This window comes from Phoxinus phoxinus (assembly GCF_949152265.1).
Source record: "Phoxinus phoxinus genome assembly, chromosome: 1".
Taxonomy (NCBI): Eukaryota; Metazoa; Chordata; class Actinopteri; order Cypriniformes; family Leuciscidae; genus Phoxinus; species Phoxinus phoxinus.
The window spans coordinates 22440990-22456431 of NC_136876.1; the positions used below are offsets into that span (position 1 = coordinate 22440990).

At 41.2% G+C, this 15442-nt stretch overlaps 1 protein-coding gene across 1 annotated transcript in view; it reads left to right on the plus strand.

Annotated features, from left to right (window-relative positions):
• The window catches only part of spop (speckle type BTB/POZ protein), a 77365-nt gene that overhangs the window by 42649 nt on the left and 19274 nt on the right, over nucleotides 1–15442 (plus strand). Inside the window, exons 3-6 of the mRNA XM_079634371.1 lie at nucleotides 5597–5920; nucleotides 7914–8035; nucleotides 8189–8340; nucleotides 10660–10664. Coding sequence (XP_079490497.1) covers nucleotides 5843–5920; nucleotides 7914–8035; nucleotides 8189–8340; nucleotides 10660–10664 — 357 coding nt within the window. The 5' untranslated portion in view covers nucleotides 5597–5842. The remainder of the gene's footprint in view (nucleotides 1–5596; nucleotides 5921–7913; nucleotides 8036–8188; nucleotides 8341–10659; nucleotides 10665–15442) is intronic.

The following is a 15442-nucleotide window of genomic DNA, read 5'->3' on the forward strand; positions in this document are numbered from 1 at the left end:
TTCCTTGTGTACAAGTCTTGGATATTTTTTTAATACTTCAACATTTTAAGTCTATTTGGCTGAAATGACTATTCATTTGAAATTATTATTTCACCAATCAGGAAATCACTCTTTTAAAGGGTTTAGTTCACCCAAAAAAATGAAAATTCTGTCATCTTTCATACAGTATATGAATAAGAATTGAGCGGTTTGGTAAAATTTTTCTGAAGAGACTCGCACGCTTTATATGAGGAATGGATATAATTTAGGCTTTTATTCACATGTAAGCCTTCATCAACCCACACATCAGTTGTAGTAAACAGAAGCTCAAGCAGGTTCGCTTGATGTGCGAGAACCAATGGAGTTCATTCTCATGTTACGCAGCACGTTTGAGCTTCCGCAAGAGCCAATGGGGTTAATTCTCATGTTACGCAGCACGTTTGAGCTTCCGCAAGAGAGCCAATGGGGTTAATTCTCATGTTACGCAGCACGTTTGAGCTTCCGCAAGAGCCAATGGGGTTAATTCTCATGTTACGCAGCACGTTTGAGCTTCCGCAAGAGAGCCAATGGGGTTCATTCTCATGTTACGCAGCACGTTTGAGCTTCCGCAAGAGCCAATGGGGTTCATTCTCATGTTACGCAGCACGTTTGAGCTTCCGCAAGAGCCAATGGGGTTCATTCTCATGTTACGCAGCACGTTTGAGCTTCCGCAAGAGCCAATGACGTTCATTCTCATGTTACGCAGCACGTTTGAGCTTCCGCAAGAGCCAATGACGTTCATTCTCATGTTACGCAGCACGTTTGAGCTTCCGCAAGAGCCAATGGGGTTCATTCTCAAGTTACGCAGCACGTTTGAGCTTCCGCAAGAGCCAATGGGGTTCATTCTCAAGTTACGCAGCACGTTTGAGCTTCCGCAAGAGCCAATGGGGTTCATTCTCAAGTTACGCAGCACGTTTGAGCTTCCGCAAGAGCCAATGACGTTCATTCTCATGTTACGCAGCACGTTTGAGCTTCCGCAAGAGCCAATGGGGTTCATTCTCAAGTTACGCAGCACGTTTGAGCTTCCGCAAGAGCCAATGGGGTTCATTCTCAAGTTACGCAGCACGTTTGAGCTTCTGCAAGAGCCAATGGGGTTCATTCTCATGTTACGCAGCACGTTTGAGCTTCCGCAAGAGCCAATGACATTCATTCTCATGTTACGCAGCACGTTTGAGCTTCCGCAAGAGCCAATGGGGTTCATTCTCAAGTTACGCAGCACGTTTGAGCTTCCGCAAGAGCCAATGGGGTTCATTCTCAAGTTACGCAGCACGTTTGAGCTTCCGCAAGAGCCAATGGGGTTCATTCTCAAGTTACGCAGCACGTTTGAGCTTCTGCAAGAGCCAATGGGGTTCATTCTCATGTTACGCAGCACGTTTGAGCTTCCGCAAGAGCCAATGGGGTTCATTCTCATGTTACGCAGCACGTTTGAGCTTCCGCAAGAGCCAATGACGTTCATTCTCATGTTACGCAGCACGTTTGAGCTTCCGCAAGAGCCAATGGGGTTCATTCTCATGTTACGCAGCACGTTTGAGCTTCCGCAAGAGCCAATGACGTTCATTCTCATGTTACGCAGCACGTTTGTGCTTCCGCAAGAGCCAATGACGTTCATTCTCATGTTACGCAGCACGTTTGAGCTTCCGCAAGAGCCAATGGGGTTCATTCTCAAGTTACGCAGCACGTTTGAGCTTCCGCAAGAGCCAATGGGGTTCATTCTCAAGTTACGCAGCACGTTTGAGCTTCCGCAAGAGCCAATGGGGTTCATTCTCAAGTTACGCAGCACGTTTGAGCTTCCGCAAGAGCCAATGACGTTCATTCTCATGTTACGCAGCACGTTTGAGCTTCCGCAAGAGCCAATGGGGTTCATTCTCAAGTTACGCAGCACGTTTGAGCTTCCGCAAGAGCCAATGGGGTTCATTCTCAAGTTACGCAGCACGTTTGAGCTTCTGCAAGAGCCAATGGGGTTCATTCTCATGTTACGCAGCACGTTTGAGCTTCCGCAAGAGCCAATGACATTCATTCTCATGTTACGCAGCACATTTGAGCTTCCGCAAGAGCCAATGGGGTTCATTCTCAAGTTACGCAGCACGTTTGAGCTTCCGCAAGAGCCAATGGGGTTCATTCTCAAGTTACGCAGCACGTTTGAGCTTCCGCAAGAGCCAATGGGGTTCATTCTCAAGTTACGCAGCACGTTTGAGCTTCCGCAAGAGCCAATGGGGTTCATTCTCAAGTTACGCAGCACGTTTGAGCTTCCGCAAGAGCCAATGGGGTTCATTCTCAAGTTACGCAGCACGTTTGAGCTTCTGCAAGAGCCAATGGGGTTCATTCTCATGTTACGCAGCACGTTTGAGCTTCCGCAAGAGCCAATGGGGTTCATTCTCATGTTACGCAGCACGTTTGAGCTTCCGCAAGAGCCAATGACGTTCATTCTCATGTTACGCAGCACGTTTGAGCTTCCGCAAGAGCCAATGGGGTTCATTCTCATGTTACGCAGCACGTTTGAGCTTCCGCAAGAGCCAATGGGGTTCATTCTCAAGTTACGCAGCACGTTTGAGCTTCAGCAAGAGCCAATGGGGTTCATTCTCATGTTACGCAGCACGTTTGAGCTTCCGCAAGAGCCAATGACGTTCATTCTCATGTTACGCAGCACGTTTGAGCTTCCGCAAGAGCCAATGACGTTCATTCTCATGTTACGCAGCACGTTTGAGCTTCCGCAAGAGCCAATGGGGTTCATTCTCAAGTTACGCAGCACGTTTGAGCTTCCGCAAGAGCCAATGGGGTTCATTCTCAAGTTACGCAGCACGTTTGAGCTTCCGCAAGAGCCAATGGGGTTCATTCTCAAGTTACGCAGCACGTTTGAGCTTCCGCAAGAGCCAATGGGGTTCATTCTCAAGTTACGCAGCACGTTTGAGCTTCCGCAAGAGCCAATGGGGTTCATTCTCAAGTTACGCAGCACGTTTGAGCTTCCGCAAGAGCCAATGGGGTTCATTCTCATGTTACGCAGCACGTTTGAGCTTCCGCAAGAGCCAATGGGGTTCATTCTCATGTTACGCAGCACGTTTGAGCTTCCGCAAGAGCCAATGACGTTCATTCTCATGTTACGCAGCACGTTTGAGCTTCCGCAAGAGCCAATGGGGTTCATTCTCATGTTACGCAGCACGTTTGAGCTTCCGCAAGAGCCAATGGGGTTCATTCTCAAGTTACGCAGCACGTTTGAGCTTCAGCAAGAGCCAATGGGGTTCATTCTCATGTTACGCAGCACGTTTGAGCTTCCGCAAGAGCCAATGACGTTCATTCTCATGTTACGCAGCACGTTTGAGCTTCCGCAAGAGCCAATGACGTTCATTCTCATGTTACGCAGCACGTTTGAGCTTCCGCAAGAGCCAATGGGGTTCATTCTCAAGTTACACAGCACGTTTGAGCTTCCGCAAGAGCCAATGCGGTTCATTCTCATGTTACGCAGCACGTTTGAGCTTCCGCAAGAGCCAATGACGTTCATTCTCATGTTACGCAGCACGTTTGAGCTTCCGCAAGAGCCAATGGGGTTCATTCTCAAGTTACGCAGCACGTTTGAGCATATAAAACTATGGAGTCTCTTCAGAAAATTTGGTCTAAACGGCTCCATTCATATTGGATTAGTTTTACGTTCTCTTTATGAACTTTTTGAAGCGTCAAAGTGGTAGTTTCGTAGCTGGCAACGGAGGGACAGAAAGCTCTCAGTATTAAAATATCTTCATTTGTATTTTGAAGATGAACGAAAATCTCATGGGTTTGGAACTATATGGAGGTGAGTGAATTACAGAATTTTCACTTTTGGGTGAACTAACCCTTTAAGCTGTTTTAGAGCAAACATATACATTTTGAGTTGTAATTTGACTATCATCCAGTCGTGGTGGGTGGGAAATGGATGAGTTGCTCTGTACTTATGAAAAGTTTTGAATTGACCTTTTCATTCTCCTAATGTTTTCTTTTTTCTCTCCTTCCCACGATACACTGTTTTGCACTTTGTTCTGGGTTTTTTTCACCGTCATGTACTCTCTCTCACTGTCTTTTTCAAATCGCCGCACAGTTTCTGGTAGGTTCCGCCGGGCCATGGTCTATCCTTTCAATCAGATGCTAATTAAGGGAAAGAAACGTCTCCGTCTCCCTCGCTCGCAGACGAAGGTTGAGTGAGAAAGGGGAGAGAGGAGTGCAAGACGGTAAAAATGGAGAAAGGAATGAGAGATGAAAGGGTGATTAGGTCGCTTCAGATTGAGAAAAGAGAAGATAATACTTGTATTATTTTTTTCAAAGTTTGGTTAAAATCAAAGGTCCCCCAGTCGAAGTGTCTAGTTGTTCAACTTTTCATAACTTTGTGATCTGACTGCAGAAAATCTCACTGTTCTGTGAAGTAAATTAAAAAGTTACCTACATGCGACGTCTTTTAATAAAGACGATTCTACCCTGCTCATGACCATGAGGATCTTTAACCATTACCATGTGTTCTTTAAACATTTATAAATGTCATGCACAAAGCAAGAAATTTACTTTTTTGCTTTAATTGGTTATCAGTCCCGAGCTTCTGTCGGACTGTTTTTACATCCATTAATTAGCCGTATTAATGACTTGCTGTACTGTTTGACAAGTGGCTAGTTTGGTGTTTCTGGTCAGTTCATTAATGGCTGGGGTGTATCCAGCTAACGATTAAAGTGACTTAATTAGCAGCAGGGATAGAAAAATAAGGATTAGTCCTGAGGTTCTGTTTGATTTATTTATTTATTTTTTGATGTGAAGAAAAAAAAGATTGAAAAGGTTTAAGGTTCCGAGGGTTGAGGGGAAATGAACAAGAGAGCCAATAGAATGATGAATGTGCTTTTCTTCTGGAAAAGACAGGGAGGGCTGTTTCACACAAGGGGAAAATAACTATTTTTTTTCCTCCAGCATTATAAGCATGTTGCTTTGACAGATTTAAACTCGCTGTAGTTGCTGATGGTGTTTCAGAGGTCTGGCTTTTACTCTGACACCATTGGCAAATGTAGACGTACGGAACTAGATCAACAAAATGGAGATCAAACAGCCCTCTTTATTTGGTGGTTTGTTTGATTCTGCGTATTTTTGTGGTTCATGCATATGTTCAAGAAAGATGGTAGACCTGTTTGTCAATGTGCAAAACCAACAAATCAGGTGTTTTTTCTTTTTTATAAAGAACAGTCTGGAATTGTCTGTTTTTGATTTGCTGAAGGTGGATGTTTATGGTGAATCAGTTGTCCAATCTCTCCACTTACCATGACTTTTAACACATTATTTTATAATTTGATGTGATTTATTTATATACATGAACTATAGACATTTATAATAATAGTAGTACTTTTTGTGGTTATTAATAGTACTTCTGTTAAAATGTATATAACAAATGTAAATCAATTAAATTTATTTAAAGGCTAGTAATAATATTAATTTTCTCACAATAAACAATTCAATCAAGAGGTGTAGCTCGGGTTCGGCCCAGCATCATTTCTAAGATCAAATTTTAAAGCCTTTCACTACAAGAGTTTGATATAAATAATCATTCTGTTTCTGCTCTCTGTATTCTCTACTACAGGTTAAACTGAACGGCTCACAGAAAAACACCTTCAAGGTTCTGGCTGCATTCCCTCCATGTTCTCTGGGTTACGCTGAACACGAGTGTGTGCCCGGATCCTGGCGGCGGCTGTGAAGTACACATGCGTGCGTGTGCATGTATTTGCTTCTGAGTGAGTAATCACGTGTGTGCGCTCTGTCAGGGACGTTCTGCGGTGGCTGGCGTAGTGACCCTCCCCCTGCCCCACCCCCACGCTCAAAACTGGCGATGTCCAGGGTGCCGAGTCCGCCCCCTCCTGCTGAAATGACCAGCGGCCCTGTGGCCGAAAGCTGGTGTTACACACAGGTGAGTGTGAGTGTGTGTGTGTGTGTGTGTGTATGTGTGGTTCTGGGTCTGTGAATCTACAACAGGGGTGCTCAATTCTGCTTGTCCACCTTCATAGTGAGTTTCATGTCTAATTAAACACACCTGAACGTCAATCAAACTTAATGGGTTCAGTTCAAAATTACAGGTGTGTTGGAGCAAGACTGGAACTAAAGTGTGCAGGAAACTAGGGGTGCGTCTCAATCAGCTCCCTAGTTCAGCCTCATGTGGAGCATCGATGCTCGCTATGTTCCCTTAACGGAAGTTATGAAGCACGAAACAAATTATGTAAGACAAATCACTACACATAATGACACAGGATAGATGTTTATAGAAATAAAAAACATAATTTTATTATATTTCAGCATAAACATCTCTAGACAGGTAATGAACATAATCTAGCTAATTTTATAGTTTACTTATGGCTGAAATGTTCCACGTATATGTAACAAGCAAAGTATTTATAATGTACTTTAAATAACATTAACAAGTAATTTGAAAAAGATTTTGTTCTGTTGTTCCCAGTAGTGATGTTGTACAATGAGGATGTTGTCATGTCGCCGGAAATAGTGTCCCAGTGTGTAGTGAGCCAGGGTCCTTAATGTCCTTACTAGTGCCCGAATTCATGTACATGATATACTGATTCACAACCTACTTTAGGAAGCTATCTCCAGGTGCAGATCTGAGCACCCCGGTGTCCCAGACACATAATAAGCCTCGTGATGATGATAAATGTCCAATCAACAGGCCCATGTGGGATTGGCATACTTTTCTTCTTTGCAAAATGTAATTAAAAGAAGTTTTGAAATGGCATTTTTATCCTGTGGAACTCAAATGGAAGTTTATCAGAATGTTCACGTTGTACATTTTCATTCAACAAAATCATACAGTTCTTCAAAAAGGACCAAAACTCCACTGAAAACATACAATACTATTAAATAGCTTTAGAATCAAATTATTATTTTTAAAATCTTTATTCACTTAAATATCTTATCCAAAGAAATTAACTTATGAATTCATTTGTATTTAATGGGAAAAAATAATAATGTAAACTTAAATACAGTCAATAATATAGATAGAATAATATGGAACTAATATTGAATGTTGTGAAAGATGGGTAGAGTTTTCCAGCACCTGCATATAAAGTGTTTTGTATTTTAGGTACACTGTATTTTACTGAGGCAGTGAGATAAAAAAAAAAAAGAAGTTTTTGAAAAAAGTCTCTTATGGGGTGGTCTCTCCAAGGCTGTATTTATTTGATCAAAAATACACCCCAAACAGTAATATTGTGAAATATAATTAGAATAAAAAATCGAATCAAATTCTATTTGAATACATTTTAAAATGCAATTTATTCCTGTGATGCAAAGCGGAATTTTCAGCATCATTATCCCAGTCTTCAGGGTCACATGACCCTTCAGAAATGATTATAATATGATAATTTGCTGCAAAAAAAAAAAAAACAGTTAAATATTTTTGTAGAAACCATATTTTTTTATAAATTGAAAGTACAGAATTTAGAAATCTAAAAGTCTTTACTGTCACTTTATTTAATGCACCCTTGTTGAATAAAAAAGTATGAATTTCTTTAATAAACTTATGAAAAATGATCTGTCAGTGTGTAAAAATATGTAATGGCCATTATCTTCTCTGTGCTTTGAGTGTGTGTGACTTCACAAGGTCCTCCAGCGTGTTCAGAATCCCCACGACTAGTGAAACATGTTCCATTAATGCCTTCATTTATCTCGCCTTCATTCTCCCCCAGTGTTTTTGTTTGAGGTCTTTTTATTCCTTGTTCTCCCCGTCCTGTTTGTTGTCAGAGCGCATTAAGATAAAAGGTGGTTTTGATGTGTCGCTTTTTGATGTCTTGGCCAACACTTGTGGATCTAATGTAGGAAAGGGTGGAGAGGAGGGTAGATGAATAAATGGAAGAATGAAGCGTCTTGTCTGTTATCTTCTTGTGTTGTTTGGCCAGATCAAAGTGGTTAAGTTCTCCTATATGTGGACCATCAACAACTTCAGCTTCTGCCGGGAGGAGATGGGCGAGGTCATCAAAAGCTCCACGTTTTCCTCAGGGGCCAATGACAAGCTCAAATGGTAGGAAGGAAAGGAGCACACTTGGATTTGCATTGCATAAATTTTTTTTTTGGGGGGGGGGGGATTTTTTGGAATTTATAAACTCTAAATTCTATTTGTTTAGAATGAAACCAAGTCTATCTGCTGATGTAAAATTCTTTGTTTTTTGAGCAGGTGTTTGCGAGTGAATCCAAAAGGCCTGGATGAAGAGAGTAAAGATTATCTGTCGCTCTATCTTCTCCTGGTCAGCTGTCCTAAGAGCGAGGTTCGGGCCAAGTTCAAGTTCTCCATCCTTAACGCCAAGGGCGAGGAAACCAAAGCTATGGGTAAGAAGTTGATTCAACTCTAAAGATTAAAAAATCTATATGGTATATATTTACTACCTTTTTAGTGTTGGTTTGTGTCCAAGTTCCCAAAAAAGAATGACCATTTTAAAGGTATTTCGTAAAGTAAAAAAAAAACCAAAACCTGTTACATGAACCTCTAAGACATTTTTTATGTTTTTTGAATCAGTTGCATAAAAACGTAGATTGGCCTAAGTTTTTGCCCTAAAAACTTAAGACACTGTCTTAACATAATGGCTATGTTTATGCAACAGGCCTGGTTTCACAGACAAGGTTTGAATCTAGTCACCGGCTAAAGTGCATGTTTGAGCTGTTTGAACTGAAAGCGATTAGCACCGACAGATCTAAAAATATATAAGTGCCATTGTTTTGTCTCAAGATGCACACCAGATTTTTTTTTTTCTAAGGCATGTTTATAAAAGCTACTTAAATCTCCTAATTGAACTAAGGCCTAATCCTGGCTTAGTCTAAGCCTTGTCTGTGAAACCAGGCCAAAGTATTTTATTATTTAATATATAAACTGTTTTTACATTGGTTTTATAACTATATCGTTACAGTGAATTAAAATTGCTTAGTGTATTTTGTCATATCGCCCACCTCTAATCTAGTGTATAATTTGATCTCTTTAAAAATTAAAAAAAGCACAAGCAAATTTCTTTCTCGCATACTCATCACATTTACTGTTTTATGAAACATTTATTTAATCAGAGAGTGTTTTTGCAAACTAGCTCAGTATCACTTGATTCCTTTAGGGAGCTGTAGATGCTACAGACGCGGATACCTGCGAAACAGAGTTAATCAGACTAGCATGCCTTTGAAAGTGTGAATGATCTTTTATTTTCTGTGAAAGTAATAACATTCAATGTGAACCTTTCCCCTTGTAATATTAAATTTGAGGCAGGCGACAGTGTTTTAATTGAGATTTTTTGGGGGTGATGGCCTTAGGGCTGTCTTGTTTGATTGGTGTATGAGAGTTACAGAGGTTTTGGCCTTCAGTGGAACTGAATTACACTCGCTCAGATGGAGCAACTTCATGGCTGGGGGTGTGTATTTCTTTAAGGTGGTTTTGTTATTTGCAGAGGGAAAACATTTCTGATGTGCATTCGTCAGGTTTTAACATCCATGCCAGCATATTTATAAATATACAAAGTTACATTGAAAAGATCAATATGTATGATAAGAGTGTGGGTATGTGTGCGTTAGGTCAGTGAGCTCTTGAGCTCACAGGGTCATGGAGTTTATAGTGTATGGAGAAGAAATAGTGCCCTAAAAGTTGTTGTTTATTTGTTTGTTTGGTGAGAAACATTTTAATGTGCAACTAAACTTTCTGCTTTCCCCAAACACAATTCTGTCGGCATTTACTCACCATCATGTCACACCTTTCTTCCGTGGAACACAAAGTGAGAAATGTTGTACCATTGGCTGTTTTTCATGCATTTACAATGTACGAAGGGACTGTATTTTTTAAAGGGGTCATCGGATGTAAAATTCACTTTTATATGGTGTTTGCATATAAATGTGTCTCTGCAGTGTGTGGACACAACCACCATACAATGAAAACAATCCATTCACTCCTTTTTTTTGTAATCCTCAAAAAGCCTAAACGCTCTCAATAATCAAGCTGTTTGGATTTTCTGGGCAATATGATCTCATATTGCTCATGCTCCGCCTACGATCGCGGACTGTCCTGTATTAGCATATTTCCACCCTCAGCCATTTGTATACTGTCAACCAAGGCAGCACTTTACGTGTCTTGTGTCGACATCCACGGAAGAGAGGGTTGGGGTGAGCAGCAGATGGAATGCATTCTTTTATCAACTCTTGAATATGGGTACATTTCATTAAAAAAAGCAACATTTTGAGCAAAAAGCTGAGAAAATCACGTTTTTGTCAAAGACTACGTCTAGATCGCATTCCGAATGATGATCAAAACATAGATGGAGTAAACGAGCCCGTCAACACCATTAATGCTTGCACAGTCCTATAGCTCGTCCTGGGTCAACATTTCAATTAGTAACATTGGGCAGTTTTGATTTATATGTTTAATGTTAATGATCGCGTTATTTTGCATTTTTATATGCTTACATATAAGATCGCTTGTTTTTGCGTCGTCTTCACGCGTTTTGATCAGGTCTTTCAGAAGATGTGTAATAGCAGCCCCTACCATATAACAGTGGAAACATAGAAGATTCTGTGTTTGACGGGGAAAGAGTTAATGGCCTATGAACAAAACTGTAAATGCACTTTAACATATACATTTTGACCTAAAATTGTCCTCAACTGGTACTTGTGTGATTTCAGTCAAGGTGAGTTTAAGCTGATTAACCGCCCCTGAATAATCCTTGCGCAGATTCTGGCAGTTTTATATGAGCCTGTATTAGATGTTTCACAAAAGATGGCGAGCTCCGTGCATCCTAGAGAGATGAAACTGATATGCGGGCAGCAGTCACACTCATCTTTTTGAAGAATCTCACATATGGGCAGAGGAACAGGAGTGAAAGAAAGAGAAAAGGGTGCCAGATTGTGGCAGCGAGATGAGAGGTTGAACAACCCTGTCTCTCATTTTCCAATTTTCTCATTTTCTCCACCTTAATGGGCGAGAAGGCGCTCCTTGTGTTTTGTCCTGCTCTCCCCCCGCTCCTCCACTCAACATTCTCTCCATTTAGCGCCCCTCAGGAATGTGGGGAGGGTGACGTGTTTGGGGCGTCCCAGGGGACAAAGAAGCACCGACAGCCTCCTTACAGTGGATGGGGAGAGTTTTTAAAGCGGGACGCAGGATGAAAATATGGCAGCAGAAATTGCTCTATCGGTTCTGGATCATTTAGAATCCAATTTAATCCTGCCCTCCTCCTGGGGGAGAGCGAGATGAACGAGAGAGAAGGGGGGGGGGAGGGGGAAAGCAGAAGTGGAGAGAGAGAGAGAGAAATAAAAACAAAGTGAAGTGCTTTAATTAAGAGGGCTACGAGAAGGCACTGGGACTCTGCAGCATGACTTGTGTTTATGGAGTCAGTCCTGCGCATGACGACGAGCAAATAGAGGTGCAGAGGAACCTGTTCCCCTCTGAGGATCGATGATCAGGTTTGATGGACACATGAAACCAGTTTCAGGAGAACACTTTCAGGTGCTGCTCTGGGGTTTTTTTTTTTTTGAAGCAGGGCTCTTGTTTGTCTTGGACAAAGATTTATTTTCATTTCAGCTCAAGTCAAATTTCCAGTCGAATTGTGAACCTTATAATGAGAGCTCCCAAGGAAGAAATCTAAGAAGCACCTGAAGTGAAGTGAAGATGCTCCAAAACCCCCAATCACAAAACAATCACTAAACTAACACTTTATAGCATAGAAGAAATAAAGTCCACAGAAGCCACTTATTACTTAAAATTAACACCTTAAATAATACAGAAATTAACTTCTTACATGTAAATCTAAAGTACAAATGTATGATACAGACTATATCTATAAGAACAAAGAAGTCTATTTTAAATTAATGGCTAGATTATTAGATAGGCTATTATGGATAGGTCAGTGGAATTTATTTTACATCATTACTATGAACATATTTTGCTACATCCCATTGCTAATCAGAAGTGCACTGCTGTTCGAAAGTTTGAGGTCAGTATGATTTTTTTTAAAAATGTTTTTGAAAGAAGGCAATAATGCTCACCGCGGCTGCATTTATTTGATCAAAAATGCATCAAAAACAGTAATACAGTCAATTCATTTGATTGAATTTGATTTGATTTGATTTGAAATCAGCATTACTCCAGTCTTCAGTGTGCATTTTTTGTGAGTATGCTTTTTAGAAATGGATATTTCTAAAGAGGCATTGGGCTAATAGAGAAATGTAAGATTCACACAGATGTAGGTTAGATGGATGTTGGGTAGCGTATAAACTACCTAGCTGACGATCTCTGCTCTGCGTGCCGTGTGTAGTTATTCAGATGAGACTGCATGCTGGCAGATATTGATTCTGAACCTGCTTTATTGGCTATTGACCGTTTGATGAATATTTACACCACAGAGCTTTACTGCTATTGCTCTCAGCCCCGAGTGGTCCATAGCTGTTAATACTCCCGTAGATCAACATTTATAACACTGACAGTTTCACTGTAAAGCCACAGAAGAATGAGGTTTTGCAATGTAACTGCTTTGTGATATCCATTTAAGTAATTTGCAGTCTATATATGTATTAATCAGAGTAGGAAATAATTTTTGGGCCTGACGACCACATTTACTGGTGAGTATCTAGTTTTATCAGTAGTTTTTATTCAAATACATGTGATGTAATGACACATTTTATACAGGTTACCAGTCACATCTGGTGACAGGTCTTGGTTGCTATTAAACTGTGTTTGTTTCTGTTGCTTTCTCTCACACACACACATATATATGTATATGTGTTGTAATACTTTGCGGTGCTCTAATGTAGCTGGACTTTTGACTAACAACATAAATTGTGGTCCAAATTGCAGCTTATTCTACCCAAGAACCACCCAGAGATCTGACTTTTTACAGACCCAATCGAGTCAAGCCAGTCTAAGCTGATGGTTTATCATATCAGACAGTTAAAGGTGTTTTGCTCTCTGTATGTTTATAGAAGTGTCAAGGTTAGAGGAATCATTGGATGGTGTTTACACTTGCGGATTGTGTTTATGCTGTTGTGAGAATGTCAGTTTACTCTCATTATTGTTCTGACACCGTGCTACTGAACTCTTTATTAATGGCAGAGTGCAAGTAGAGGATGTTTTTGTTGTTGTTGAAGCAAATGTGACAAATCTCTCTTGTTTCTTTATGTAGTGTCATATTTCCAGACTTTTGACTATTCTCGTAAAATCCCTCCACTCTGAAGCTTATTCTGTCCAACAACCGCCCATGTAGACGGGAATCGCCCATCTAACTAAAAGACCATCTGCTAAAAGATATAATTTGCTTGCTACTAAGTGGCTTTTTTGGATTTCTTTCAAAAGACTAGATGCCACAGTCCTTGCAAATGTTGGCAAATCCATTAAGGAATTCTTCTGTAGAGTATAACCTGTGTATCCTGACACCTGAAAATTGCAAATGTGCAAGCCAATTGGAACTGGCTATTTCTACCAACTTTAGCTGCTGTGTGTGTGCGCGTAGTGCAGTATGTGTCAGGTCATCTGTGGGCGCTCAATGGGCATTTCGTCCGAGGCTGAGACTACTTGACGCCCTCAATGTCTTTCTTGAGGAGTTCGGAATTGTGGTGTTGCAGATTAAAATGGTTCGCTGTTGAACTCTGGTCAATTGATGCATGCCCACAGGAATTCACCTATTTTTGCTCACTTACAGACGTGTTTTAAAGTATGGGCAAACAGAACTTGGCCTTTCAACCTCCCTGGCTTTCTGTGTGTGTATGCTTAGTGCATTTGTGATCCGAGCAACCTTCTCTTTTTCTCTCTGTGTGCCAGGACATTAGGCACTGTGCCCCAATGCCCAGTGTCGGGGCTTGAATATGTATTACTACTGACTGTTCTTTTTTTTTATGCTTTAACCCTCTCTTATCCCTCGATATCTGCATAATCCATCTGTCAGTCCTTTCTTATTGGAGCTGTATTCTGTCAGACGTCCTAAAACACTCCTCCTCGCTGCTTGTGTATTCGTGTCCACAGAGACTTGACCCTGGTTGGATGCCAACAGGAACTTTCCCTGCCCTACTGCAATTGGTTAGTTGCCAGACGTCCCCAATGAGAGCACAAATTTAGCCACTGCCCTGATCTGACCTCAGACTTCCTCGAGAGACCAATCAGTGTCTCTGTCACTTTTTCTTTCCACTTTTTCTCTCTCTCTCTCTCTCTCTCTCTCTCTCTCTCTCTCTCTCTCTCTCTCTCTCTCTCTCTCTCTCTCTCTCTCTCTCTCTCTCTCTCTCTCTCTCTCTCTCTCCATCTTCCTTTATATTTCTTAAAGTTTTGTGCATCTGTGGTCAAGGATTTTGCTTAAGCGTGTGGAATGTAATAGTTTGTTTGGCTGTTTTTGTCATGGAATGAACAGCAAAGTTGCTTTCACTTGTTGTGTGTTCATGCCAGTATGGTGTGGGATTTGAAAAATTAAGTTTTGAAATTCTGCTTCTCCCATTTAATAGGTGAGTAACTTGATTTACTGAGAAGTTCTTGATTCTGGGAGGGTTAATTACCCACAGGTCCATCAGCATCTTTTCCAAAGCAGCTGAATCAAAACATGCCATCTGTGAACACTCCTGTCTGTTCAATTTGAGACATCACAACTCATGAGCAATACAGGCAGTCCTGAGAGCCATTCTTCAACAGCCTTAAAGGAACACGTCGAATTTTTGGGACTTTAGCTTATTCACCGTATCCCCCAGAGTTAGATAAGACCATACATACCCTTCTCATCTCCCTGCGTGCCGTAACTCTTTCTGACGCACCCACCGCTAGCCTAGCTTAGCACAAAGACTGGAGGTAAATGTCTCCAGCTAGCATACTGCTCCCAATAAGTGACAAAACAACGCCAACATTTTCCTATTTACATGTTGTGATTTGTATAGTTACAGCGTGTACAAATAACAAGGTCACATGAGACACAGCCATCTTCTAACCGTATACATACTGGGAACTATATTCTCAGAAGGCGAAGCACTGCTACTTCTGCGGAGAGATTTGCTCGCAGCACCTGAGAAGCCCCGTGGTGAGGAGCAGAGAGTTCGCTCAGAGTGTTGTGCTAATCACTCCGCAGAAGTAGCAGTGCTTCGCCTTCTGAGAATATAGTTCCCAGTATGTATACGGTTAGAAGATGGCTGTGTCTCATGTGACCTTGTTATTTGTACACGCTGTAACTATACAAATCACAACATGTAAATAGGAAAATGTTGGCGTTGTTTTGTCACTTATTGGGAGCAGTATGCTAGCTGGAGACATTTACCTCCAGTCTTTGTGCTAAGCTAGGCTAGCGGTGGGTGCGTCAGACAGCGTTACGGAGGCACGGAGATGAAAAGGGTATGTATGGACTTTTCTAACTCTGGGGGATACGGTGAATAAGCTAAAGTACCAAAAAGTCGTTGTGTTCCTTTAAATAATGTGTCATCTAATGAAGAGTTGAGAGCCACAGTT